The sequence below is a fragment of the Triticum urartu genome, chromosome 3, assembly GCF_003073215.2.
Source record: "Triticum urartu cultivar G1812 chromosome 3, Tu2.1, whole genome shotgun sequence".
In the NCBI taxonomy this organism is placed as follows: Eukaryota; Viridiplantae; Streptophyta; class Magnoliopsida; order Poales; family Poaceae; genus Triticum; species Triticum urartu.
The window spans coordinates 733509468-733537061 of NC_053024.1; the positions used below are offsets into that span (position 1 = coordinate 733509468).

Here is a 27594-nt window from a genome sequence, read left to right on the forward strand (position 1 = left end):
CAAGTTTGTTATTTTTCCTTGGAACTTGGCCACATATAATGACACAATGCAAAGGTTTTCCAATTTTTTGATTTTTTTTGAATTTTTTATGCCCGTTTCAAAATGCGGTCAAAACGGCGGGCTTGACCGCTCCTAGCTAGTGGTTGAATCTTGGAATTTTTTTGGTGTTTCTATGATTAAATAGATACTTATGTACCTAGAAATGATTTTTGGAAAAAATAAAGAGCAAAGTATGGGGCAGCTACAGTTCAAATTTGACCCGTTTTCAACTAAATCGACGGCAATTTGTCTTTTTCACCAGAAGTAGATCAAAACTTTTTTCACCCAACCATTTTGTCAATTGTGCATTATATATGGCCTAGTATTTTATAAAAATGATTTGGTCCAATTTTGCAACAATTATTTGGTAGTTCCTTCACAAGAAACCCTCCTTTTGGGCACTCGGAAAATAAAAAATGAATTTTCCGTGCAAAGAAAATGAAAACTTCCTTAGGCAACATTTTTTGGAATTCCAATATGCACCCTCATGCACAATATGAGATCAGTTGAACAAACTATGCCATGGATGTGGCCATAAGATTGATCATTTGACTTGAAAGCCATGAATATTCACGCATGATAGCTCATTTCTGAGAACACTTTTTTAAAATAATTACCGTATTATAAGTTTATTATTTTTCCTGAAAACTTGGTCACATATAATGACACAATGTGAAGGTTTTCCAATTTTTTGATTTTTTTTGAATTTTTTATGCCCGTTTCAAAATGCGGTCAAAACGGCGGACTTGACCGTTCCTAGCTAGTGGTTGAATCTTGGAATTTTTTTGGTGTTTCTATGATTAAATAGATACTTATTTACCTAGAAATGATTTTTGGAAAAAATAAAGAGCAAACTATGAGACAGCTACAGTTCAAATTTGACCCGTTTCCAACTAAATCGACGACAATTTGTCTTTTTCACCAGAGGTGGATCAAAACTTTTTTCACCCAACCATTTTGTCAATTGTGCATTATATATGTCCTAGTATTTTATAAAATTGATTTGGTCCAATTTTGCAACAATTATTTGGTAGGTCCTTCACAAAAAAACCTCATTTGTGGCACTCGGAAAATGGAAAATGAATTTTCCGTGCACAGAAAATGAAAACTTCCTTAGGCAACATTGTTTGCCATTCCAAGATGCACCCTTTTTGCACAATATGAGATCATTTGAACAAACTATGCCATGAATGTGGCCATAAGATTGATCATTTGTCTTGAAAGCCATGAATCTTCACGCATGATAGCTTGTTTTTTAGAACACTTTTTAAAAATAATTTCCGTATTATAAGTTTATTATTTTTCCTAGAAACTTGGTCACATATAATGATACAATGCGAAGGTTTTCCAATTTTTTGATTTTTTTTGAATTTTTTATGCCCGTTTCAAAATGCGGTCAAAACGGCGGGCTTGACCGTTCCTAGCTAGTGGTTGAATCTTGGAAAACTTTTGATGTTTCTCTGATTAAATAGATACTTTTTTATCTATAAATGAATTTTGGAAAAAATAAATAACAAACTATGAGGCAGCCGCAGTTCAAATTTGACCCGCTTCCAGCTGAATCGGCGGAAATTTGTCTTTTTCACCAGAGGTGGATCAAAACTTTTTACACCCAACCATTTGGTCAATTGTGCATTAAATGTGGCCTAGTATTTTATAAAAATGATTTGGTCCAATTTTGCAAGAATTATTTGGTAGGTCCTTCAGAAAAAAAACCATTTTTGCCACAAGAAAATGATCAAAAATATATAGAAAGATAAAAAATGCATGCAAACCAGTGATCATCCATAAAAATGGGGTCTAACTTAAGTGAAAAATTTAGTTGTGCCGTTTTGCAAAATATTTTGATAGTTGCTTCACAAAATTCCCCTATTTTTAGTACTTAGAAACTATTTTAAATCACTGATTTTCTGAACCAATCAGGGATCTTCCCACGGATCGATGACATGGCGTCCATCCATCCATCCAATTTCAGTTGCTTCACCATTGTGCATAATATGAGATCATTTGAACAAATATTTGATAGGACTTTCACAAAAAAACTCATTTTGAGCACTAAAAAATGAATGAATTTTTTTATCTTGAATCGATCACGACCAATTTATATGGTCATAAGGTCATCAAATGATTTGCTGCGTTCTGATTGGACCATGCGCATATCACGCGGATCACGCATCAACCACCGTCGGATGCTTCCGGATCCAACGGCCCAAACCCACCCGAGCCGAAACCCTAGGTCTGTCCTTATGGACATTTTCCACCCACCCCCCGCCTCCATTCTTTCTCTCATTCCTCCCTCCCCCGCCTCCATTCTTTCGCTACAGATCCGCCACGATCCAGATCCCTCTCCCCGATCCAGATCGACGAAGACGGCCCCCCGTCGCCGCCTCTCTCTCCCACCCACCCCGATCCATCCCCTCCCCCGACCGGATTCGCCGCTCCACTCTCTGCCCCGCACACCACTCGTCGTCCCCTCCTCTTTCTCCTAGATCCATACGCCGCCGCCGCCATCCTCTCCCCTTCCCTCACCTCCCCCCCCCGATGCCAACTGCGGCGGTCGCGCGTGTGCTACATGTGCAACTGACGGTCGTGCGTGCTGCTGGCGGACATGGAGGAGTCCGCGCAGCCCAAGCCCGCCGACCCCTCGGAACCGGAGCTCTCCTCGGACCCTCCCAAGGGCGCGGGGACGAACGCGGACGGCTGGCGTCCTCTTCGTGCGACATGCGGTGCTGGCGGCGGGGTCTGGCTAGCGATGTCGAGATCCGCAGGTGAATCGGCGACTGGTGAATCGACCCGTCCCCGCGGCGAGCCATGAGGTAACCCCGCCTGCCCGCCATCAACATTCCCCGCCTCTCCATGTGATCGCTATTGGTTTCCCGCGAGCGACCGTCGGACGGGGGCCGACGCGGGCGCGCTCTGCCTGGATGTAGATCGTCCCGTCCCAGCCGTAGCTCGTGCTGGGACAACCAGCGCCTCCTAGAGATCCGCGAGGTCTCGCTTGAGCGGACGCCGATATGGATGGATGGATAGATAGATCTTGCACCTTTCTAGACTGAGCAAAATTCTGATGAATATAAACGGCAATTTTTTTATGGTTCTGAGTGGCGGCCATTCACTTGTTTGGAGATTCGATTAATATCAGTCCCATCGTCTAGTTACCTGGGGTTTACATACGTGATTTTGTGACAGATCTCCACCTACATGCCTGCTATGGGTGCATCAGACACTATTCCCGTGCTCTCTATTACTTTTAAAAAGTTACCAAATTCTTATCTGGACTAGTAATCAGTTGGTTGTTTGCATCTATGAGGTGTAGAATCAACAGCCCTTCTGATAAATAGATGTTGTTTATGTATACTCCTTTATGGTGGTAATTAACATTTGGAGTTTGGTACGTAGCAGTTCTTTGTCTACTTGTCTTGGATCTTACTGTTAAGACGTTGCTGGTGTCGTGTCTGGAGTAATAGTAATCAGTTTGATGTTTGCTGTTCGTGCAGTTACATTTCATGTCTGGAGCGTGAATGGAACTGATGGGAGGTGGAGCCCTGTACGGATCCGCTGTCCCCGCACACACCATCAAGGTATCCCCTTCATACTGCCGCTCATCTTGGTCTTTTGTCGTTCATTTCCTAGATCTCGCACGCGAGGTGTTTGTTTGAGTGTACCGACGGCGTTTGATTTTATGGAAAGGTTGAACCTACTGGAGGAGTTCGCGCGGTTTGATTGTGAATTGCTTTCTTGCGATGGTCCCATGTCGCTGATTGAATGCAGATGCACGCGCTGTCGGGAATTGCACTGTCGTGGTAGTGTATGGGTGGATAAACCGTATTGGGCTAGTACAAACCATCCTAATGTGGTCATCGCTGTTTTGGGTTCCAGTGCAGAGTCTGTTGAAATTGGACTATCATATCATTATAGATGCCCCAGTTCTTGTTCACAAGCTCATCCTAGAAGTGAGTACCACAAACTGTATGATAAGTTTCTGTATCTATGTATATTTATTTACTGTTATAACATGGATATATATTCTGCTTTAATGTTAGTTGTAGCGTTAGCACATCCATATGTGCAAGAAAAGGGTTCATGTATGTGTGCCTCTGGTTCAATTTTTTACATGGTTCCTTTGACGTCATTAGTCAAAATGGAGCAAGTTGTGTATGTGTATATATACACTATTACAGCAGCCAGATGCAATCCATTTTATTAAATGCGTTCTGGTTCGGATTTGGTCATGGCATGACTTTATTGTTCTGTTTTCTATGAATCTAGTCACTACTTCTGGAGGCAAATTATCCTTACTCATGCATATTGAGCTTTCCATCTACTTGAGGCAACTGCAGGATGGTAAAATTGTTGCTTTCTTTCTGCAGTCACGACCAAGAGACAGAGAAAGCATAGGTTGCTCGGGTGCATGCTAGAGGCTAGAGCTGTAGGAGGTTCAGTTACATGCTCTTAGTTTTTTTTCCTTCAATGCTACGTTGTGGTAGCCATGCTGTATGTTTCCAGGTTTTCTAACTATATGCAAAACTTTCTGTAGGCTCGGCGGGAGCATCCTGCTGCTTGGCGGTGGACGACAAGGACTTCCTCGCACACGATTTGTCTTCTAAGATTTACGGCGCCAAGGTAATCTCACTCTCTCCGACCCTGGTTGTCTTGTGGGTACGGTTGCTGTAGATGATGGTCTGTGTGGATCTTGTTATACTGAGGGTGTTATGCTGTTGGTGGCTTGAAAGAAGGGCAGAAATGCTTAGCAATCTATTTCCTGTAGTATTTACCTGTTTACATTATGAAATGTGTGGACAGTAAGTATGTTTTCTAGGTTATATGGTAATAATTGTACACCTTATCGTTGAGTTTGGTTTATGTTTATAGAATGACATGGTTGGTTAATTAAGCCCTGCCTGTATCTTTTAGAGTTTACTTCATTGGTAGCATATTCAGCTGTATTAATTAATATTGTACATGTTGGAGAATTTAGACGATGATAACAAACTATAACCATGAATACTCAAATAGAAACTTGAACAACCATCTGGTTTAATTGGTGATGTTCCTCCATGCTAAGAGCTAATCTGCTACACTGTTATTCAACTTACATCGACAATTTTAATTTCGCTGAAATCATGTTTTCTTTTCTATGTTTATCTCCCTGGACGACCACTACTACCTCCGTGTTTTTTTATTCTAGCCTATATTGGTGTTTGGCGATCCTGTTCTAATTAATGTGTATAGTTCAAGCCCTTGTTTCTATCTAAATGTGTGCACAGAAGTTCTGTTACCTTCTGAAAAATTATTGGTGCATTTTTTTTGTTTCTCAAAAACAAAATAGCTTGCTCATTTAAGCTGTGGCATCCCTACTATTAGCTTTTATATTGTATCTCTGCTTTCTTGTATGAGAGTATCTCATTTTAACTAGCTGGAGAACAAAAAGCATGGTACTAGCTGAGTTTGTGTTATTATTATAAATAACTATCATTTTCTTGAATGGTCTGTTCATAATATATTTGCCCCAGTTTTCTGATTCTTCTCTACTGATTAATGTAACAGGGCGAACAGGAAGGCATGTTGCCGTTTTGTTTGTTCCCAGCCCGACTATGGTTGTCCAGCGAGTCCAGCATGTTGTTATTTGCCCCAGTTTTTCTGGTTCTTCTCTGTTGATTCATGTAACAGTGCGAATGAGAAACCATTTTGTTTGTTCCCAGCCCGACTATGGTTGTCCAGTGAGTCCGGCATGTTGTTCATCTGTCTATGGTCGTCCAGCTATTTTGGCATGTTGTTCATGACGCGAGCGGGTGCCTAGTTTGTGGTTGCTATGGAAGGAGCTTGTAGAGCTTCTAAAGTACTGTATTACACTTGTAGTCGTTACTGTGATTTCCATTGTATTACATTATTTGGTTGCTCTTATTTGGAGTATCATGGGTGTTTTCTATCTCTGCCAATTTAAATAGTAGTTGAAATATAAAGACTGAGCCTGATAGATGGGACCCAGTTACCAGAACCTGACAAATGGGACCCAGTTACTAGAACCTGACAACAGGGATCCACCTGACTAGTTGACCCATTTAAAAAAAATAAAAATGAAACTCTTGAGATAAAAAGGCCATGGCCCAAAAATAAAAAGGCTGTAATGTTGGGCTTGGCCCATGAAGTCGATCAAAAATTAACAGAAAAAATAAATATTAAAAAGGCCGAATTAATGGGCTCGGCCCATGTAGAAAACCGAATTGGACCGGGCTGAATCTTGTGCCACATCAGCTTGCCACGCTGGATGCCTACGTGGCCTGGGAAGGTTGCTAGTGACCAAAACGCCACAGTAGACATATTTTGGTCATAAACGTCTACGACCTTCTCACAGAGAAGGTCGCTATAGTCATTTTACGACCGCCAGCTTTTGACCTTCTGTTTTTTGTCACAAAAAGGTCGTAAATGGAAATTTGTGACCTTTCAGTGACCAATAGTCAAGGTCACAAGTTGACATATTTCTTGTAGTGGCCGGGGGGTACGCCAACGGCGGGTCGTTGCCGCCCTCGAGGTACGTGAGCACGCCCTCGAGCGTGCGGCCGGGAACACCCCACCAGAGGTGGCGCCCCTCGATGTTCTGCCGGCCGCCGACCACCGGCGCGCCGTTGGTGGACGCCAAGCGTTGCTGCTGGCGGCGCTCGAAGTACGCCGCCCAGGCCGCGTGGTTGTCAGCGGCGTACTGGGGGAGGGAGAGTTGGGCGTCGGTGAGGGACGCGCGCACGATCTCGACCTCCTCGGCGAAGTACTTCGGCTTCGCCACGGCGTCGGGCAACGGGGGAATGGGTACCCCCCCGGCGCTGAGTCTCCACCCCGTTGGCCCGGCGCGCATGTCAGGCGGCGCCGGGATGTTCGCCTCGAATAGGAGCCATGACTCCTGTTCGCGGAGCGAACGGCGGCCGAAGCCGTTGGCCACCGCCTCGTCTCCCGGGAAGCGTTCTTCCATGGGGACGGCGGGGCTCGGGAGAGGTAGAGGGAGGGGCTGGGCGGCGGCGCTCGGTAGAGGGAGGGGCTGGACGGCGGCGAGGGGCGGGGCTGGTGTGGGCACAGCCAAGTGGAGGCCGTCGGCTTTTTATAACCAGACCGCGCCCGTGTGTACGCGTGCGAGGGAAGGGAGGCGTCGGCGCGCCGTCCCGTGACGCGCCGCCCGTGAGGAATCAATGGCAAGGCTGACCGGCAGCAGCCTTGCCATTGATTCCCCGCGGGAACCGAGGCCGTTGGGGGAAGACGAGGCGCCGAGTCGCTGACGCGGCGGGCCCGCGTCTTTTTCGCGCCAAAACAGCTCGCCCCGGCGCCCCCGGGCGCCCCCCAGCGCGCCGGGTTCGGCCTGGGTCCGCCGACGCTGTTTTCGGCCCAAGCCGGCGAAAATCGGGTTCCTGGGGGCGTGATTGGGCCGTTTTTCGGTGCCGGCGCGAAAAAATCGCCTGGGGAGGCCTTTCTGGGGGCGCGGCTGGAGATGCCCTAACCTCCACTTTCTAGTTGGTCACGTTCATATGGTGCAGCGGCAGTCAGATCTTAGAAGGTCTCACATATGATGCAGTACAAAATTTTAATTTCGTGTGCCCGTTGCTCTATTTCTTACTTCAATCTGGACTTTGTCGACACAACACCAATCGCCTTATCTATTGAAAAAGTTGCCTGCTATGTATTCGATTGTCGTTCTTTGCATTCTCTCTCCAAATCATATGACAACAAATTTAACTTAAAAATTGAAAGAAGGTCTCAGCTATACACACATAACTTCAAACCAAACATGGTTATATAATAAAGCCACTCAGACTCCCGTAGCCGTCAGGTAGGTAAATGATCTTTTATTGTTGCAAATGAAGCTTTTAAACTTTAAACCTTTCATCTCGATGTTTACCCTCTATCAGGTATTTGATTTGTCTAATTAAATAAAGGAATACACTATTTACAATTTTCGTTTTATTTTGGAACAATAGACAATAATAGTTAGGTAAAGGAATGAATCTAAAAACAAATGAGATTATTATTTTAATCTTTATAGTAGGGGCCCTGGGTTGCAATTTCGCCCTGGGCCCCCGAAATATCAGGACCAGGCCTGCTCCCTCGTAGAAGGTGGAACCACAGCGCGTGCACCCAGTCGGCGGCCGCGGCCGTGGCTGGTGGCGAGATGCAGCGGGGGGTCGTTGGGTCACACTTAAAGAAGGCGTGAGCTCGATGCATCTCAACAGGCAAAGGTGATTCTAGTTGCTTGCTTCTATCTACTCTGTACTAGCTAACCAGCTCTCACTTATCCATGTATTGACATATGCACGTACTGAAATTGGAAGTATACGAGCTATCCAGCTTCATCTATACATCTTCCCTGCTTTTTAATCACACAAGTGTAGGTGAAATCACAAATTGGCGAAAAATCCTTTCAAATTTAGTGCCCAAGACCACATTTAACCGGAAAGCTAAACCGTGAAAAACTTACCAGCAACTAATCAATATCTTTCTTAACGGCAGAACAGTTCCACATCTAACATCAAAAGGAATAGTAAGGTGAATTACTACATCTCAAATGGAACTATTACATCTGAAAGTAATTGTTTTGTAGAGCAATCCTCAGAAGCAAAGTTTATATAGAGGTATTCAAAAGTGTTTCTCTTGTAGTCTTGTGCATGACTTGATTGGCTACCCGAGTCCTGAAAAAAAGAAAGGAACGATGTTGTATGAGAAATAAACTTGAATTTGAGAGTATGACTTGTAAATGAAACAATACCTTAGCAGGCAGCTGGTCATTTTTATTTGTTGGCCATCCTGAGAGCCCAATAATTCTAGACTTACGGACGAACTTGTCACGGAGGGCATTACGGGATTACGTGTCCTTGCCTAATAAACTTTCTCCTCCCTGACTTTAGCTGTGGCCCCCTCCAGCTTCCAATTAACTGATGCCACCTCTCCCTGTGGATTGGAATCTGTATAAAAATGCCCGTGAGTGTAGCAAAGCTCTCCTGAGCCCGGTAACACAACAGAAGTACAGAACTCTACATTGTTAATCCAAAAGTTAATGCAAGTGAATGACCCGCACGTGCTCGTCTTAATTTTAAACGATTAATCTCTATCATTAGAGTTGGCAAAAGGATTAATCTCTATCATTAATCTCATGCAGTAAAATTTAAAATAAACTTAGGTGCTATTCTGTTAGTGGTGAACTTTGATTCTAAGTAAGATTGAGCTGGTGTCTCGTTATTAAATCAACTCATATGATGATGTATAATATCTCCCTCTTTTACTAAATTTTCCATGACTAATCTGCCATATACTGATGAATAAGCAGCAAATAAATGCAGATGATTCAGAGTTTCCAACTTTAAGCATATTTGTTTATCTAGACAAGAACAGGGTAATGATATAGCTAGCACTGAAGGAAATAAATTATAGTGTGCTGAAGGATTAATTTGCATGTCCATGTTCTTAAGAAAGCAAAAGAGAATCTTGGCTCACTATACACCAACAAGAGCGAGTTTAGGGCTAAATTCCACAAAGTGGTGAATCACATGACAAGTGTTGAAGGATTTGAGGCTGCCTGGGTATACTTGTTGAAAAATACAATTTGAAGTCCCACAATTACATGACAAACCAGTTCGAGATACGTCGCAAATGGGCATCAAGCCCAATGCATGTGTTCGTCCGTCAGTACATGAGGCTACAATTCGACCGGGAATCAGATGAAAGCTACCAAGAAAACAGGACAAGGATTGTAAGCTGAATTTATGTACATTGTCTTTCATATTTGTTGCCCTGGTTTTTGTATATATCAGCCAACAGAATTAACAAATTATCTCTTTTTTTGTGCTACTCAGAGTAGTGCTGTGATTAGGACAAACGTTGCTATCGAAAGGCACGCGAGTAAGGTTTACACAAGAAAGATGTTTGAACAATTTGGTGAGAATCCGTTTGAAGGTGGATCATACCATGTCGAGGAGATTGAAAAGAAAAAGAAAAATATCGCAAGGCACAACGACGCCTTAAAACGAGAGAAGTGGAGTAAGGTCGAATACGAGGTGACCATATCAGATGAAGCTGACTGGTTTGAATCTGAATGCGGGCAGTTTGCCCACATGGGAATGCTTTGCTGCCATGCTTTGAAGGTTACTTTCTGACACGACATTATGCAGGGTCTGTTCTATCTATTGTTTGCTATCACCCGTGGTGCTTAGCGATTTTTGCTCGTGTGCGCAGGTGATTAACCATGTTGGTGTACCGGAGATACCCAAGCGGCACATCCTAAAAAGGTGGACGAAAGATGCTAGAGACATCTTGCCACAACACATAGCTCACTTTCAAAAGGATCAGGCTGCGAATCAATCTTTTACCTGTCGGAGCTCAACTCTGTACCTGCACGCCATGGAACTTTTGAGGATTGGAGACTCATCAATCTCTGTCTACGAGCTCGTATTTGGGAGGATCAAAGACTTAATCGTAGAGGTATCTCCGCTGGCGGAAAAGACGGATGGTCTAGGAATTGAGGATAGGATAGCTGCTGAATCAAGTCGAAAGAACAATGGCTCAGTAGGGGCAATCATAAATATTGATGCACATATGGGTGACAATGAGAACAGCATGACCGTGTCTGGCAATTGGGATGCCCTCGCTGGTTTGTGTGCTCCAAGCAAGAAGCGTGGTGTTGGCCGGCCGTGCTCGAGCAGAGAGAAAGTGTCATACGAAGGCTTGAGTAAGCGCACAAGGTTGTGCAGTATATGCAAGCTCCCAGGACATAAGAGGACAATCTGCGTGTGCCGAAACAAGGTTGTGCAAGGTTGAGAGTAAATATGCAGCTAATCCTGCAAGACTGCAACTGGGGTGTTCGGCAAACATTGCAAGTACAACCACTGCAACTTTGCAAGTGAAGTAATCCAACACTGATTTGAGGCCTGTTGAAGCTAAAACAGACAGGGCTTTGGCACCCCAAGGATTTCAATGTAATTTTTCTAGTGTGTTTTGAAGAACCTATTTATGCTAATATCTAGTACAGAAAACATAAATTGCCATGAAAACATAAATAGAGAGGGGCCTAGGCACCCCACGGATATCAACGTAATTTCTTCAGGGCGAATCAACCTGTGGTAGAGTTGGTTAGGTGGACAATGGTATCCCCAACCCATCAGGGTTCAAATCCTGGTGCTCGCATTATTCCTGGATTTATTTCAGGATTTCCGGCGATGCGCTTTCAGTGGGAGGAGACGTTCCCGTCGACGACGAGGCGCCTACGGTGACTTCGTAAATCTCAAGATGATATGCCGGCTCAGTCTCTCGGAGGTGCTCATAGGGGTAGGGTGTGCGTGTGTGCGTTCATAGGGATGAGTGTATGCGCGTGTATATGAGCGCTTGTGTCTATACTGATGCTAAAAAAAACGTAATTTTTTCGGTGTGTTTTGAAGAACTTATTTATACTAATATGTAGTACAGAAAATATAAATTGCCATGAAAAGCATAAACAGACAGGCCTCGGCACCCCAAGGATTTGCCATCCACGCACCAACATAAATTGCCATGAAAAACGTTTGATTCCCATGCCTAAAAATTTGACGTCAGAGTTTTAGCATTTCTTCATTTATGCCGTTGGGCCCTTTTCACTAAAAAAAAGCTAGTACAGAAAAAAAAATAACCTTGGAGTTGGGCTTTTGCCGCGTTATGGCCAGGCCCGGCCCGTATTTACCTAGAGTGGACTTCTCTCATCCTCACTCTCAAATCCGGCGTACTTTTCCTCAAAAAAAATCCGGCGTACTCGAAACAAGCGGCCGGTATCCAGCCACGCATGTCCGCCGCCGGCGACGGGGAAGATGGCGCCGCCGCCGCCGCCGCCGACACGCTGGTCCTGGAGATCACCGAAGCGGCAGCATCCCCCTCCTCCGCTCCCCCACCTCTCCCCATCCCAGTCTCCGCGCTCGCCGCCCCACTCCCGTCCGCGACCGTCCTCGCGGTCCGCGCCGACCGGAGCAGGCTCGTCGAGAGCTCCTCCTACTTCCGCGCCCTCCTCGGCGGCAGCTTCAGGTCAGGGAACTCCCAGCCTCCTGCGCTAACGATTCATCTCCCAAGCAAGCGACTAAGCGAGTCAGCTCGATTTCTCTGAACGGTGCCTGCAGCGAATCGGGCAGCGGCTACGTGCGGATCAGCTGCGACCTCGCCGCCGCCGTGCAGGTCCTGCGGTACCTCTTCGAGCCCCCCGGGAGCTTCCCCATCTCGCACCACAACTTCCTGCCGCTGCTGGAGGTACCCTGATCCTCTTGTGCGTGGACGCCGTCTAATCCTAGCGAAATTAGCAGCTCCCTTGTTCTTGTCAGTAGCTTATCCTAGTGAAATCAGCATGTTCAGACTTTCTCTTTTGAGCCTTAAATGCAGCTTTCATGTACTAATGTTACCAATTAGCTCGAGTGCTGGTCATTTGGATGGTGCATTTTGCTTACTTTCGGCTTCAGTTATATTTGCGTATGGTCCTGCTATGGTGCTTAGCTTCTGATATGGTAGTGTGATGTTGTTTTGTCCGCTCAGGGTGCTCTGTTTCTCGCTGTCGAGAGCCTTTTAGCGGACTGTGAAAGGTGGTTCAGAACCGTGAGATCTCGAAATTCCTCCATGGTGGTACCGTTGGATTTCATAATCGAGACCTGGTACTTCGCTCAAAAGCATGGTGAGTGTGATGTTTCCGTAATGGTTTTCTTGGAAAAACGTTTTGCTCATATGTTTTTCTACTTTCTATGTGGCTGTAGGGGTTACTTTTGTTGAAGACGTATGCCCAGGATATCTAGCTCAGAATTTTGTAGGTACAACCATACTCTGTTTCAATGTTGTGTGTCTTTCTGTTTTCAGTGTTTGGTTTGATGTGCTCATACATTATTGCGAACTCCCATTATTGCTTCCACTAGCAGTTTAAGATTAATGAACCGTTCTGGGTTTCAGTGTTGATGACTTATTATCTCTAGTTGACTTCTAAAAAACAAGTTTGTCCCACTTTTTAGACGTAGAAGCTCACCAAATTGAACTCATTAGAGAGGAAATATGTCTATATCCAGTTCCATCTACTTTTAGGCAGGGGGGCAGCTGGGCAAGGGTTGCTTTAGGTCAAACTTGATGGTGGTCTTTCTTAGTTGTAGCATTGCATCTGCGCTTATGATTCTACATGATTTTAACATAAATGAAACATCCTTTTTTGCATCATGCAAGTTAAATAAGCTATTCCCTTTTCTTTTCGAAAAAAAGCTATTCGCCCTTAACATCTGGCATTTGTTCTACTCTGTTGCTTATTTATTTTTATAGGTAAACATATGACGTACCATGTCTTTGCTTTATTCGGCGCTGTTTTTTATAAGTCATCCCAGTTTTTCCGAAATTATGTTTTTTAATTAATGTGAGGCCAACTTACCTGTTTACTAAAAGTGAGGATTACTAGTTGATTAGAAGTGCATATAAGAATTCTTTGTAAAAACAGGCCCATTATGTTCTTCAACAGTTATCGCTCTGGCATGAGATGTTGCTCACTTGTAATTACTGTTGTGTGAATCTCATGCAGGTACAAGTTATCTCCAGTAGGTCATTTGTTCATATACCTTATGATCTGCTGTGCTCCACCATTGAATCCCCACACCTGACTGTGGATAGGTCTGTTTTTATGTATTTTCAATGTTTTTTCTGTGGCCAGATTGCTATGCTTTCCTCTCTTGCTGAAAAATGGATTTCCTGACCATTTCTAGTGAAAAGCAATTGTGTGAAGCAATTTTATCTTGGATTTCCGCAAGTAGGCAATCCTGTGAACAATCAGTCTCCAACTCAGCAGATAACCAACTCTCCCTTCTTAGCAAGGTGCACCTTTCTGCAACATGAGTATTACCTGACTTGTGGCATCAAAGCTTGCTGTGACATTGGCATATTTATTGACTATGCACACACATTTTTAGTACAATTTGGTTGCAGATGTCTGGCCATGTTCATTGACATATATAATTTTCTTTTGCAGGTTAGGGTATGCCTTTTACCTTTAGGATTTGCAGCAGGTATGCCTCCTTGGTTTGGAGCACTTGTTTTATGCAATTTCATTTTTCATCTTTCTCTATATTACAATCCCCACACTTCTCTTTCATGCATTATGTTCTGACTCTTCAATCCTACTTTAGGTACAAAGAGAAACTGCTTTGAATTTGGGAACAATGCTGTATGTATGATTCTTAATCTGCTTAAGGACAGTTTGCAAACTCTACTGTATACAGTTACCGATGACAACTTGGATAGTTACCGTATTCGATTAACAGAATACTCCAAGGTTTTCCTCATACCCACTTCCGTGCATTATTTTTGCCGTATTAAATTTGAAACATCTAGAAATTGTGGTCTTTAAAAATGACTATTTTCCTCTTCTTGCTGCGCAAAATTATAATACTACGTTCCCAACTGAGTAACCATATCCAAACTGGGTACAACCTCTTCATAAATTTCCATCTTCGAACGACTATCCATTATATGGCACTTTTGAAAAGCTTTAGGTTGAATATAAATCTTCTTAGAAGCTTCATGTGATTCGATATGACAGTTGGAATAATCTTGTGCTGTATTCTGAATTTTACTTTGGTTCTCCCTTTTCCGGATATTATACACTACTTTTGAAGATGAGGACTTTGTTTTGCAGAAAATAGTACTTTCGGGATGTCCCCAGTTAACTACGCAATTCCTATACATATCGGCGCTCCCCACTGATCTAGATGCTGTATTTAAGAGAACTATAGTGAGCGATGTTAACGATGGATGTTTTAACCATTACAATGGGCTGGTGAAGAAGGCTAAAACCTTGTCATTTAGAAATGTACGCATTGTGGATCTCTCCAAATGTCCAAATGTACATTTTGGTGCAGCAATTTTATGGATGAAGTGGGCATTTCCAGAATTGAGGACGTTCATAGCTTCCTATTGTTTACTCTTTCAGTTTGAAGATTTGCAGTATTTGTTACTGAGATGTCCATGGATTAATGAAATCAATTTGAGTATCGATACAAGCGTTATACTATCCAAGTACTCGATTATATCTTCTAGATCTGAAGTACGGCGTGACATGAATCAAAATCTATCTAGCTATTACATGCAAAGTGGATTATATGGGACCTCAGTAAACCCAGTTTTCTCAAATATATCAAAATTGATACTGGAAGGCCGAAATGATATTACTGGTATGGGAAATGTCCTGTGATTTAAAAGTATGCATATTTTATTTGCGACCTTGTAACTGGGTTTCTTCTTATTTTGTGTCTGTCTTTGTGTACAGATATGAACTTGCTGGAGATATCCATGCTGAAAAGTTCTCTATGTTATATAAACATTAAACATTGCACCCTGTTGACAGACGATGGTATATCTACACTACTGTTGAATTGTAGAAAAATGCACTCGATGGTTCTTTCTTATACATCGTTTGGAAATCATTCAATTCAAACCCTATGCTCATTGGATCCTTCAGATAGCTTTTCTTACCATAAGGATGAACATGCTCATGTTATGGCATTTAGGTTGCAAGAATTGCATCTGGAAGGCTGTGAAGGTAATCAAATATTTAAATATCATACCTTTTGTTCCTTATCCAAGGTTCTGTTGCAACTGAGCAATAACTTGGCATGATTAATCTGGGTGATGTGAGTTCTTCTATTTATAGGTATTAGTTGTGCTGCTATGTCCCAGCTGGTGAGTAATATGAATATTGTGAAGTCCTTATGCTTAAGGGAGACATCACTTGCAGATGGTGCTCTCTGCAACTTTGTTGGCTCTTCACTTGAGTATCTTGATATTTCGGAGACTGTGGTATGATTTTTGTTTAAATTATATTTTATGTTCAATGTACTTGCCATGCTATATATCTTATACTCTTCTCCTGATTTTTTTTGAAAGAATGTCATTTTCCTAATAAATATTGTAATCTTCTTATGAACGAAACACTGTTTAGTTGATTGAACAAATATTGAGCTTGGAACTATAGACCAACAATATTACAGATTTTCCAAATATTTTTTATCAAGAACACATAACAAACTGGAGACCGTTTGAACGTAGGATTTTGAAGATAAACTTTTGTGCTTTTATATTTAAATGACAGGACTATATAAAGTGTGTTGCTCTGATGGCTGCAAAGGGCAAACTTTGAAAGTGCAGTGCTAGTTAACTGTTAATCAGTTCTTTTATTGTTATGGCATGGCAGAGCCATCACTGTGCACACTAATATGATAATATCTGGTTCTTATGTTTTTTTCCTGGGACGAAACTTACAGGTTTCTATGGTCTCATTGGCACCAGTTATACGAAGAAACTCTAATTTGAGCTGCTTGAAAACAGCTGGATGCCGTAACCTGCTGTTTGAACAGGGTGAGGTACAATCCACGAGTGGTAACAAGTATGGCAGGTTTCTTCAGGAGATAACCAGTACGTGCTATTTAGAGGATGTAGAAATGGGCTGGGCATTTTGCCCTGTTCGAGTTGATGACCTCATTCCTTCTTTTAGTAAAGTAAGGAGGATGACAGTTGGCCTTGGCACAACATTACCAGAGAATATCCTGCATGCTCTTCCTGAGATCTGCCCGTTTCTTGAGTCTTTGGTTCTTAGGTTTCAGGTGCGTCCCTCCTCTGTACTATTAAATAATATAACTACCTGTTCCTTTCACTGTATGATGATTGTATGATCTGCATCCAGGTAATCTCTGACAGAGTTGTAAGAAATCTATTGGAATCATCAACAAATCTTCAGGTGCTCTGCCTGCACTATTGCCTCGGCAGTTTGACTTCATTTAGCTTTCAAACAATGGCACCAGCGTTAAGAATATTACGGCTCCAGTGGGTTACTCCATGGATCACAAATGATGATTTGACAATTCTTACACAGAATTGCAATTTAGTTGAACTTTCGCTGTCTGGTTGCAAACTCCTTGACTCCAGTAAGTTTACTTCAAGTTCATTATATGAATCCATTTGTTATTTCGTTGATTTGAGTTTTTCCTTGACCCACAGGCTCTCAAGAGATAATCTCTTCTGGGTGGCCAAACTTGGCATGTTTACAACTTGAGGTATGCATGAACTAACTGTGGATATTACATGGTGCACATGCGTAAAATTATATCCAAGGGTGCAAATCTGGAACCTTTAGGGTACCCTCTGACCCTACTTAGCTCAACCAATTGAACTAAAGTTTCAAAAATGAAGTGAATTCTGAAAATATAGTTCATTTGGTTGAACTAAAGAGGGTCGGAGGGTACACTCAAGGTTCCAAATTTACATGCCTACTTATATCTGTATGTGGGTCCTTTATATCTATAGTTTTATTTGGACATGGGAACTGTGGATTTCTCTGCTAAATCCCGTCTCTTATGGACCTCATGTTTGTTGATATACAGGAATGTGGTCAGATAACACTTGATGGGGTTGATTCTATTTTAGATTGTAAAGCTTTGGAAGAAGTCTTACTTAGGCACACCGTGAGTATGAAAAACTCTATACCTATGTTCAATCGAGCCATTACAACTAATAATCCAGCGGAAGAAACAAGAATTTTACCCTCAAAGATTCAATTATCCTCGTAACCAGCTTAAAGTAGTTCGAAGTGTAAAGAGTTTATTTTCTTCTTCTGAATCTTGAAAATGAAAACTGCAGGGTAGAGGTATTGGAAGAACCATTATAACAGATGCTATCAGAGAGGTGGGTACCTACATCCATCTGCCTTCTCCAATGTACAACACATTCAGCCTTTGCACCACTGCAACCCATCACTAATTTGCTCCCCCTCACAGCTGCCGCTCCTAAGGAAGCTGGCGCTGGATCTCTGCGATGCGTCCGAGGGCGGCTACGACACCCCAAACGTGAGAACTACTATGCCCCCAAAAGATTTCGCAAAGCAAGCGACCCGGTTAGATTCAGAGAGGAGAGGATCTATGTGCTGACATGTTTTGCCGCTGTTTTCGAAGGTTCCGGAGGGGAAGATGATGAGGAGCGTGAGGATGAGCAGGTGCAAGAAGTCGGCGGCGGCGGGGAGGTCGTGCTTCGGAGAGGCGCCCCCCTCGAGCTCGATCCCGAAGCCGGTGCAGCACAGGGAGACCATCGTGCTGGAGTGGAGCAGCCGGCAGCTGACGACCACCGTAGTGGAAGAAAGACTCTAGTCATGTAACGGAATTTCTTTCTTTTGCGAGAAAGACTGTAGAACAGTTTGTTTTTGTTTACATAATTTTTCTGAGGAATGTCCAAGTAGAGAGGTGTTCTGCAATTTATATAGGGAGAAAAGGAATCATCCAATTATTTAACTGAGAAACCGGGAAAATGAAACAGAAGTGTTTTGTGACGTTGTTTTGAAGGTTTTTATAATAATATGAATGGCATGGTTTTTTACAGATATGTTAACCTAGACGCATGTTAGCTAAGCTTTACCTGAAATATCATCATGTAGATGACAACCATGCATTTTTTTTACGTTATTGATATACAAAAGGAAACATGTCGATAAATGTACTATGCTGGTGAGACACAGTAAGGTATATATACACGGGATTTGAAACATCACAAAAGGAGCTGGTTTGCCCGAGTGGTTAAGGGGGAAGACTTAAGATCTTCTGCAGTCAAGCTGCGCGTGGGTTCGAACCCCACAGCCAGCACTCCGCCGAATTTTCTTTTTATAATCTTTCTGTTTCTCTATCTTTTTTATTAAATGACCATTGTCAATTTATTTCTCTCTTTTTTAGAAGACCACTATCAATAATTTATATTTTTTTTCTATGATTGAAGAGGAACACCTGAAGAAAAAAAAATACTCAATGGAGAGGATCACAAACACTCATCTCAACCCACCACACCAAAATGATGTGTGGCACTCCGGCCCTGATGTTTCTCGATGGCAATTTCAGTCATGTGAGGATGGCAAATTTCAGTCACACGCGACAAGTTTCTGTCAAAAATAAACTGAAGCATGAAAGTTGACATGCTTGCCAAGTAAAGTTTCCATCCTTGCATAACCAAACTTATCATCTAAAAGGTTCGTAGTTGCCATGTGTTTGTACCCGACGTGTGGCACTTTACAGGGTCCTAAATGTATAATTTTTTATGGATGGGGAAAATTGAGGACGCAATTAAAAGAAACTCCAAGGTGGTTCACAGAAACGGACTTCACCATATGTTCGGAGACATATTCGGACATTTTTGCGAACGCGGATAGAGGCGGAGGCCGTCCAACCGCAGTCACCAAATGTCTGCCCCTGGTTCGGCCTCCTCCATTTGACTTGCATATCTAGATCAATACTAATTTAAGCATATCTTTAATAATTGCCAACATATGTAATCATAGCCAAAAGGCATCGAATGTTCAATAAGTTTTTACATCCAATCGATTTCAAAAGTTGTCAGTCTGGTTGTCCATGCCAAAGGCCTCCTTCTTCAGATCCCAGCTCAGCTGTCGACCTCACTCTTCGGCTGGTCCGACACCCTCCACTTGCATGAAGCGCTTCAACAAGCCCGCAAAGTAAGCTAGGACAATCTTCGCGCATCGAGATCTAAGTCCAACGTCTAGGAAAACAATGGATGATCAACAAGTTGCAACAAGCCACAAATCGATCAAATGATGAACACATAGAGCAACAAGCCACAAAACTTATAAGCTCTTGGATTGGCGCTTCACATGGCCACCGGGGTTTCACTTGATTGTACCCCGCCGGTCTACATCCTAAGCACTCCGGGGTCTTGGGCCCATCGCCCGTTGCACTCCGGGTCGTTGCGTGCATGGCGGGTCTAGGCTCCACCACTACAAGGATGGTGCCGGTCCAGCCGTGCTGCAATGCTGAATTAGACGTCTGACAAAGCTTCGGCTGATACCATATGACGTCGAGGCCCATAACTATACCCGCGTGGTGGTTAGTGCGTAAGGGCCAGAGGCCAACTCAGAACAAATACCCAACCTTCAGTGTATTAGGAGCTCCCGAAGACGAGCAGAGACTCACGATCGATGTGACCCCGCCGCCCCGTCTCGTGGACTTACGACAAGGGCCTAGAATGCCGGTCGTGCCATGTAATTATCTCGCGGGTGCTCTCCGGGCCCGCCCGACTTTAACATCAACTCGTGGGTACCCCACAGGGCCGACCCGATTTCAACAGTGGTCTCAAGTAAATTTCAGGTAACCGTGTGTCCATAACATCAAGGGGGGATCCGAGGAACCACCCTCGATGGAATCCACTTGATGTAATCGTCAAGCTGAACTTAGGAGGAATCACCCTCGAGGTTCACACTTGAGGTGTTGCACGATAGAGTCGTATCGGGAGTGGTGAAAGAGGAATCACCCTCGATTACCACGACAGAATAGCTACACTACAGAGTCATCATCAGGAGTGCGTTATGAGGTATCACCCTCGACACTCGATAGTAGCTCTGCAGAGTCGAGAAACAAAAGGGGTGTGATGTGATGTGAGGTGCCGGGTCTGGTCGTCGATCACATTGATCTAGTTGTCGATGATGAAGCAGGGGCAACAAGGACAAGGTGGGGGTCACTGATGGATCACTAACCAACCTATACTAAGCAGTTTAGGATAAGCAGGTAGGTAACAATAGCAGGTACAAAAGCAGGCTATGCATCAGAATAGGAGCAATCAATTACAGTAGCAAAATCTAATGAAAGGAAGAGAGAGAATGGAATGCGTGATATCGGGATGATCAAAGGAGGGGCTTGCTTGGAAGCTCCACTGAAAGGGAAGAAGGGTCGTCGTCGACGTAGTCGATCACAGATTTACAGTGGCATCAATAGCGGTCTCGAGGTCTACCGGAGAGAAGAGGGGGAAGAAACAATAAATACAGAGCAAACAAGTGAAATACTATGCATGACAAGACAATAAGCCGCGCTAGGGGTGTTCTAACGCAGTGTTACACGATACCCGCGAAGGGAGATAACATCCGCGAAAGTTTTCCCGAAGATTGACATTTTTTGGACAGATGAATCATAGGAGGACGGTTGCATGTTCGCTATGCTAGGGATGTATGGCAGATGAACGCACTGCGTATTCACATCCGTCTCGCTATTCTGAGCAACTTTTATCTATAAAACTCTTTCATCCGAGTTATGGATTATTTTCTATGATTTATCGAAGTTTAAAGCATTTTCTGAAATTTCTGAATTTAGTATAAATTCAAAAATAAAAGGATAAAATGCTAAGAGTGTACCAAATAGTGTGTGTATGTGTATGACATGTGGGGATAGGGGGCTGAGTCAGCAGCCCAGCCTGCAACCAAAGTTTGACTATTGACTGGTCAAACTGACCAGTGGATCCCCACTGTCAGTGTGACAATTTCTTAACAGGTTCTATTTATTTAAAATAGTCCAATGAGTCAGGGGGCCGTTATGTCAGTGACCTATTTAACTAACAATTTATTTAATGTCATTTTAATCAGTGGAGGGGGCCCACATGTCATAGGGTTAGAGGGGGTTTAGTGTTAAATAGAGGGGGGTTAGTGGTTAACAGCCCGGGGTCCACATGTCAGTGGCCCAGGGCGCGGTGGTGCACCGGCGGCACCATGCCGGCAACCAAGCACGCGGCGGAGGGTCCGGAGCTCGCCGAGAAGAACCCTACAGGGGGCCAAAACGGGCGCAGGAGGGTGCATTCGACAACGGGCTGAGCCGTACATCCATTCGCGGCGTCAGTGGGGGCTGGAACGGGCTGCACCGTCGGCGACGTCGAGCGCGGTGGCCGCGGGCGTCCGTGCGTATGCGGATCCGTGGCCACGAGGCTTGGAGAGGCGTGCGCGTGCATGCATTCGACTCTTGGGAGCACTAGGAGTTTGCTGCGGGGTTCGGACGCGAGCTGCGGGGCTTGTGGCTACGACAACGTTGCTATAGACGGCGGCGAGCTTGCGGGCACGGCGGCGGGGCTAGCCGCGATAGGAAAATGTAGGGGGTAAAGGGGAGCGTGCGTGTCTGCTCACAGCATCGACGAGGAGGCCTGGGGACGCCGGAGGAGCTCGAGGTGGCGCGGATCGACGCGGTGGCCGCTGGAGCCCGAGGAGGAAGTTGAGGTTGGGGTGGCGTCACGGGGCCGTCCGGCGCCGTGTGGCTCGACGTAGACGATGAGGACGACGCTACGGTGCTCCTGGACTCGTCGGCGAGGCAAGGGGTGGACGGTGGCCGCGGGCTTCACCGGAGCGAGCCCGTGGCGGTGCTCGGCAAGGAGGGATCTGGCGAGGGGGAGGGGATGGAGCGAGAGGGTGTGGGGGAGAGGGGGCAAGTGGGGTGAGTGGGAGCAGGGGCCGAGGCGCCAGGGGGGAGGTGGAGGCCTTATCCACGCCGGGGCGGCGACGGTGAGGTGGGTTCGATGGGGACGCGACTCGGGCGCGCATTGGGTCGGGTGAACAGAGAAGACGGCCGGAGGGAGAAGATGGGATGGGCCTGGTCGGGTGGGCCGAGGCCCAGGGGGTGCAGGGGGCTTTTTCTTTCTTTAGCTATAGCCTTTTCCTTTTTCATTTTATTGCCTCTGTTTTCTTTTATTTTAGGGCACTAAGACACTTTATAAAAAGTTGGTTCACCACCAATATTAACAAGTGAATATTTGTCACATGATCAACATTTTAGTTTTCATTTTTGTGAACTTTTGAATTTCACTTAGTAATTGAATTTGAATTTGAACCGGATTGGATCTAAGCAGGATTTAGCAACAGTAAAAGCGATGACATGGCATCATTAGCATAGGATTACTGTAGCTTTAATTATCCGGCGTCACATGAACCATGCCAATCAATCTTCCGCCGGCTTCACCATCTAGAGCAGAGAAAGCATCCGCTCTGTCGAGTAACCTTCATGTTATCTTCAGGTCTTGAACACGAACTGAACGGCTCCATGAAGCCCTATGCTTCTACTGCTGTACATACAATGGAGTTGAACCGGAGTTCATAATAAGTAAGAGTGAAGAGACGTTTAAATAGCTGAATTTACCTGGGGCAGACGGCCGACGATCTTGCGGAGGTACCACTTCTGCACGAGGACGGTGGGGCACTGCTCGTTGGTGTACATGAGGCCGCCGAAGCTTCGACTAAGGCGACATGTGCGAGCTCCTAGAGTGCTTGTGGAGTGACCTCATCGCTCTCGATCGTGTCAGACCTGAAGTTGACGGCGGCAGGGGTGTAATCGTCGCCATCGAGAAGTCACTGCTAGATAAATGAGCCCGTAAGTGCTGCCGTCTCAGGGTTGCCTCGCGAGGGCTGGGCTTGGTGTGGTGAAGACTGAAGAGAGAGAAGGGCTACTGGGCGAAGTCGCGATTGGGCGTAAAAATTGACCGGGAGGAAATAAACCGGCTGGGACGTGGTTTGACATAGGAAAAAAAATCGTCCGTGGGGATTGGCGATGTGGATCGACTGACCTAAGCACTGAGGCATTAGGAGTAGAGACAAAAGGCAAATATCAAGGAATTAGAAAAGTTTGGATTTAGAATTGATTGATTGTCATGAAACTGAATTTATTGATCGGTAACGTGCTACCATTTCTTACCCATTTGTAACATGTCTAGTTAGGAAATTTGGAAAAGTTAGGAACATTTTTACTTTGAGGGTAAAAAAACCAACATGAGGAGATATGATGGTGGGAATAAACCAGATGAAAATAAACTAGGTGAAATATAACCAGATGAAAAAATTATAGACGCAATCCTACCAACTGCTTCATTAAGAGTAGAGAATAGTTTTTTTAGAAGAACTACATCTCTGCAGTCATTTTTGCTTTAAGACAATGATCATTATCTACTGCTTACTATCAATGTTACTCCGTTCTTATAAGTACATGCTTTGCAAGTGCTCCATTCCTGTCTTTCTGAGGAGTCAACAGATCCTCATTATCGGGGACATTGATTCATTTAATATCTCTGAAAATCTACTAAGTTAGCATGTGTTGGTACGGCTTACTCCCTCTAATAATTTTTTAAAGGCTCCCTCTGATAGTCCTTGTACATCTATTTCTTTTTTTGCCAGATTTACTGCAAATGGGAATAAAACGGTCGGTCTGCTAGTAATTAGTAAGAGTGGCAGATAAGCTCGGCCCACAAACGGCATGACCCGTTTACTGCTCTCTCTCTCTCTCTCTCTCTCTCTCTCTCTCTCTCTCTCGCAGATTAGCCTCACAAAAAGATACAAAATCATTCCAATTTTCATGCATCACTCCGCACGATTAAAAGAGACAAAAGGAAGAAATCTGTCGACAGATATATAGCAAACCCCTAAAATAAATTTCCCATATAAAGTATATATGCCTAGATCCATTACACACATGATCTTTTTCTTGCGTGGAACATACTCCATAACCATGAATCACACGTCAATTAATAAACTTGATCTTACTATTTCATACGCAAATTTCCATTTAATGTTTGGAAACGTACTCCTACAATCTAACAATAGGAAATAAATCCCACAAAGGACAACTTCCTAACGGCGCATTTGTATTTTGCTACCAAATTTATTTAATCATTCCAATTTTATTGCTTGATGTTTTCTGCACGGGGCTGTATTCTCTCGATCTGTCTAGCTATATATATATGTATGAGTCAGGTATTGATACCTCATACCTAGCAATTCCGGCCTGTAGTAGAAGAAATATTTCTCATCCACAACCATCATTAACGTAGGATGGACAAGTACGCCATTCACATCCTTGCAGTAGCTCTTCTGTTGCATCTCGTATGCTATGCTTCTGTTGTGCAATGTAAGAGCACGGTTATTTCTCTGGCCCTTCTTTTATTTCCTGTTAGACTTTTGGCTTGTTTGTTTACCAATTCAGAATTATTTGCATAACAATGTTTCATTTGTTATTCCATAGGCCGAACCATCGCCGACATGGACAATGAGAAGGTCAAACTACCATATGGGTTGTGCGGCGTAGAAAAGTGGTGCACCGGTGCTTGCTTCTGTTGCTTCACAACTCCGTATTGCTACAGTTCAAAGGATGAGTGCCTGCAAAACTGTAAAAATTCCGGGCCTTCAAAAAGAATTCTAGCGGCGAAGAAAACCACTCCTTTACCTGATTCTTTTCCAGCATAGTCAAATTGTTTTTCATATTAATCTGTCCCAGCATGTAATGCCTTATGCGAGCAAAAAAACAGTTTGGAATAAGAGTATTACCTTAAGCTAGCAATACTATGCTTTTGTGCGATAGGTGCCACATCAAAATTGTGCATTGGGTATTCGAACATCAAACCACCTTTTTCATACATATATTTGGTCCACATGCAAGTGTGTTCGTGTTCTGACCCTCTCCCGCGTTACTCTTTTTGCCAAATTTATAAACAGCACACAAGTTGGATGTAGAAACCGTCTGCGATTGAGTATGCAACAGACACGGTTCGATCAGACTACCCTTGTGCCACGCCCGTGCCCTACTCACATCAGCACAGTAGATTGGGCTCCATGAGGCTTGCCTCCCGCTCTCAAAAATATCTACTGCCTCGTAAGCTCGAAAATATCTACTGCCTGAAAGGTTTTAACGTTTGATAGCACACGATTAGTATGTGCGGACCGTGTGCGATGTCTGTTACTCCCGCTCTGCTGCATCCCTTGATTCAAATTTTCAGTAGCCCCGGCCTTTTACTCCCGCCTCCGCATCCCTCACAATCTCAAAAATATCTGCTCGCTCTTGATTCAAATTTTCAGTAGCCCCGCCTTGTTACTCCCGTCTCTGCATCTCTCGCAATCTCAAAAATATCTACTCGCCCTTGATCCAAAATTTTCAGTAGCCTGGAATTTTACTCCCGCGTAGTAAAATTTTCAATTGCCGCGGGATTTCCTCAAACACCACCTTGCCCCCCCCCTCCACACACTCCCCAAAACCTCCGCTCACACAGACACACACCACCCCTCCCTCGCTCGAAACCATTGGTAGGTCGCCGCCATCGCCGCCGCGGCCGCTGCCTCCATCCTCAACCTCTGCCTGTGTGCCGGGGAGCTCGAGGAGCCAATGGCCCAAAAGAGGTTTATCGCGACCTCTTCGCCCGACGCCGGCGAGGTGGCCACCGATGTGTCCCCGTCGTCCTCTGCGGGCTCTTTATCGATCCGCCGTCGTCGGTCGCCCGATCCGCCCGCCGCCGCGCCCCTACGGTTCTAGGACTTCTCTGTCCACCCTCGGGCCCGGCCGCCGACGAGGTCCTACCCGGGGCTCCGGCAGCGGCGGTGGGGGACGTGGGTCGCCGAGATTATGGATCAGGAGACCCACACTCATCGGTGGCTCGGTATCTACCACACGGCCGAGCACGCGGCCATGAAGTACGGCCATTGGCAGGTCCGCTACCAGGGCGCGGCGGCTAGGCTCAGTTTCTCCTACGGCACACGTCCGGTACCTCGTTCCGCCGGAGCCAGGGGTGGTGAGCTCGGCTATGGCGCGGGAGGACCGCGAGGCATGGGAGCGCCTCGAGGCCGAGGCCACCGACGAGGCCTACATGCAAGAGCTTCGCCGGCAGCACCCGGAGCTCGTGGAGTTGGAGCGGGTGATCTTTGCCGGCGCGGAGGGCGGCGAGGTTATCGTGCTCTCCTCCGATGACGAGGTCGAAGGAGGCAAGGACGGTGGCGCGGAGGGCGTCGAGGTGGGCGGCGAGTGCGAGGAGATCGACGTCGACGAGTGGAGGAGTGTCTTCCCCAACGACCCCGACGACGGCACCGGTCCGGACCCGACTCGCGGCACACCGTACCTGACGAGGAAGGATTGGATCGACCTCCATTTCGATCAAAAGTAGTTTAGTTTAGTTTAAATTTATGTTTTATGTTCGGTTATGCGAAACTATCTATGTTTATGTTTGAATGCATGTGATACGTCCATTCTGCACCATGTTTTTCTACTGTTATTTATGATGTTTTATGCATAATAATGCTTTTTGGAGTAACTCTAATGCCTTTTCTCTCATAATATGCAAGGTTCACACAAAGAGGGAGAATTCCGGCAACTGGAAATCTGGACCTGAAAAAGCTACGTCAGGCTACCTATTCAGCACAACTCCAAATGAGCTGAAACTTCACGAGGATTTTTTATGAAATAAATAAGAATTATTGGAGCAAATAATGACCGGAGGGGCCCCACCAGATGGGCACAACCCACCTTGGCGCACCAGGGAGCCCAAGCGTGCCCTGGTGGGTTGTGCCCTCCTCGGCCCATCTCCGGTGCCCCTCTTCTGGTATATAAGTCATTTTGACCTAGAAAAAAATAAGAGGAGGACTTTCGGGACGAAGCGCCGCCGTCTCGAGGCGGAACTTGGGCAGGAACACTTTTTCCCTCCGGCAGAGCGATTCCACCGGGGGAACTCCCCTCCCAGAGGGGGAAATCATCGTCATCATCATCACCAACAACTCTCCCATCTTGGGAAGGGCAATCTCCATCAACAACACCATCTTCTCTCAAACCCTACTTCATCTCTTGTGTTCAATCTTTGTACCAGAACTATAAATTGGTGCTTGTGGGTGACTAGTAGTGCTGATTACATCTTGTAGTTGATTACTTAATGGTTTATTTGGTGGAAGATTACATGTTCAGATCCATTATGCTATTTAATACCCCTCTGATCTTGAGCATGATTATC

General features: G+C 44.9%; 1 protein-coding gene, 1 long non-coding RNA gene and 1 other non-coding gene across 10 annotated transcripts; 2 read left to right on the plus strand and 1 right to left on the minus strand.

The window, feature by feature from the left end:
• Window positions 1–8134: 8134 nt before the first annotated feature.
• Window positions 8135–22289, minus strand: LOC125546294. Of its 2 annotated transcripts, XR_007300540.1 has the most exons (3): window positions 21977–22289; window positions 8786–8981; window positions 8135–8708 (listed from the first exon to the last, which is right to left on the minus strand). It is a non-coding gene; the product is annotated as an uncharacterized LOC125546294 (long non-coding RNA). The 2 variants fall into 2 exon arrangements; XR_007300539.1 differs by lacking the exons at window positions 8135–8708; window positions 8786–8981 and adding an exon at window positions 19328–19575.
• On the plus strand, window positions 11757–18408 carry LOC125546293 (BTB/POZ domain-containing protein FBL11-like). 7 transcript variants are annotated; one of them, XM_048710518.1, is made up of 19 exons: window positions 11757–12060; window positions 12153–12279; window positions 12559–12694; window positions 12774–12823; window positions 13574–13662; window positions 13755–13863; window positions 14018–14054; window positions 14175–14320; window positions 14684–15218; window positions 15314–15397; window positions 15506–15586; window positions 15782–15843; window positions 16308–16646; window positions 16727–16967; window positions 17041–17096; window positions 17424–17504; window positions 17680–17724; window positions 17817–17885; window positions 17991–18408. In XM_048710518.1, exons 1-19 carry the CDS (start codon window positions 11825–11827, stop codon window positions 18180–18182), a joined length of 2715 nt encoding a protein of 904 aa, XP_048566475.1. In that variant the 5' UTR covers window positions 11757–11824; the 3' UTR covers window positions 18183–18408. The 7 variants fall into 7 exon arrangements, with proteins under 7 accessions (XP_048566475.1, XP_048566472.1, XP_048566473.1 ...); XM_048710516.1 differs by having other exon boundaries at window positions 11758–12060; window positions 15698–15843; XM_048710517.1 differs by having other exon boundaries at window positions 11758–12060; window positions 14684–14857; window positions 14978–15218; window positions 15314–15586; window positions 15698–15843.
• TRNAL-UAA lies at window positions 18588–18671 on the plus strand. The gene has a single exon. It is a non-coding gene; the product is annotated as a tRNA-Leu (tRNA).
• Window positions 22290–27594: the final 5305 nt, after the last annotated feature.

Bases quoted from the DNA above. Each gene is read 5' to 3' on its own strand.
- LOC125546293 (XM_048710512.1), top strand. From the start codon at position 11,825: ATGTCCGCCGCCGGCGACGGGGAAGATGGCGCCGCCGCCGCCGCCGCC. The intron at 12,061-12,152 runs GTCAGGGAACTC...CGGTGCCTGCAG, and splicing joins CTCCTCGGCGGCAGCTTCAG to CGAATCGGGCAGCGGCTACG. The intron at 14,055-14,174 runs GTATGCCTCCTT...ATCCTACTTTAG, and splicing joins ACCTTTAGGATTTGCAGCAG to GTACAAAGAGAAACTGCTTT.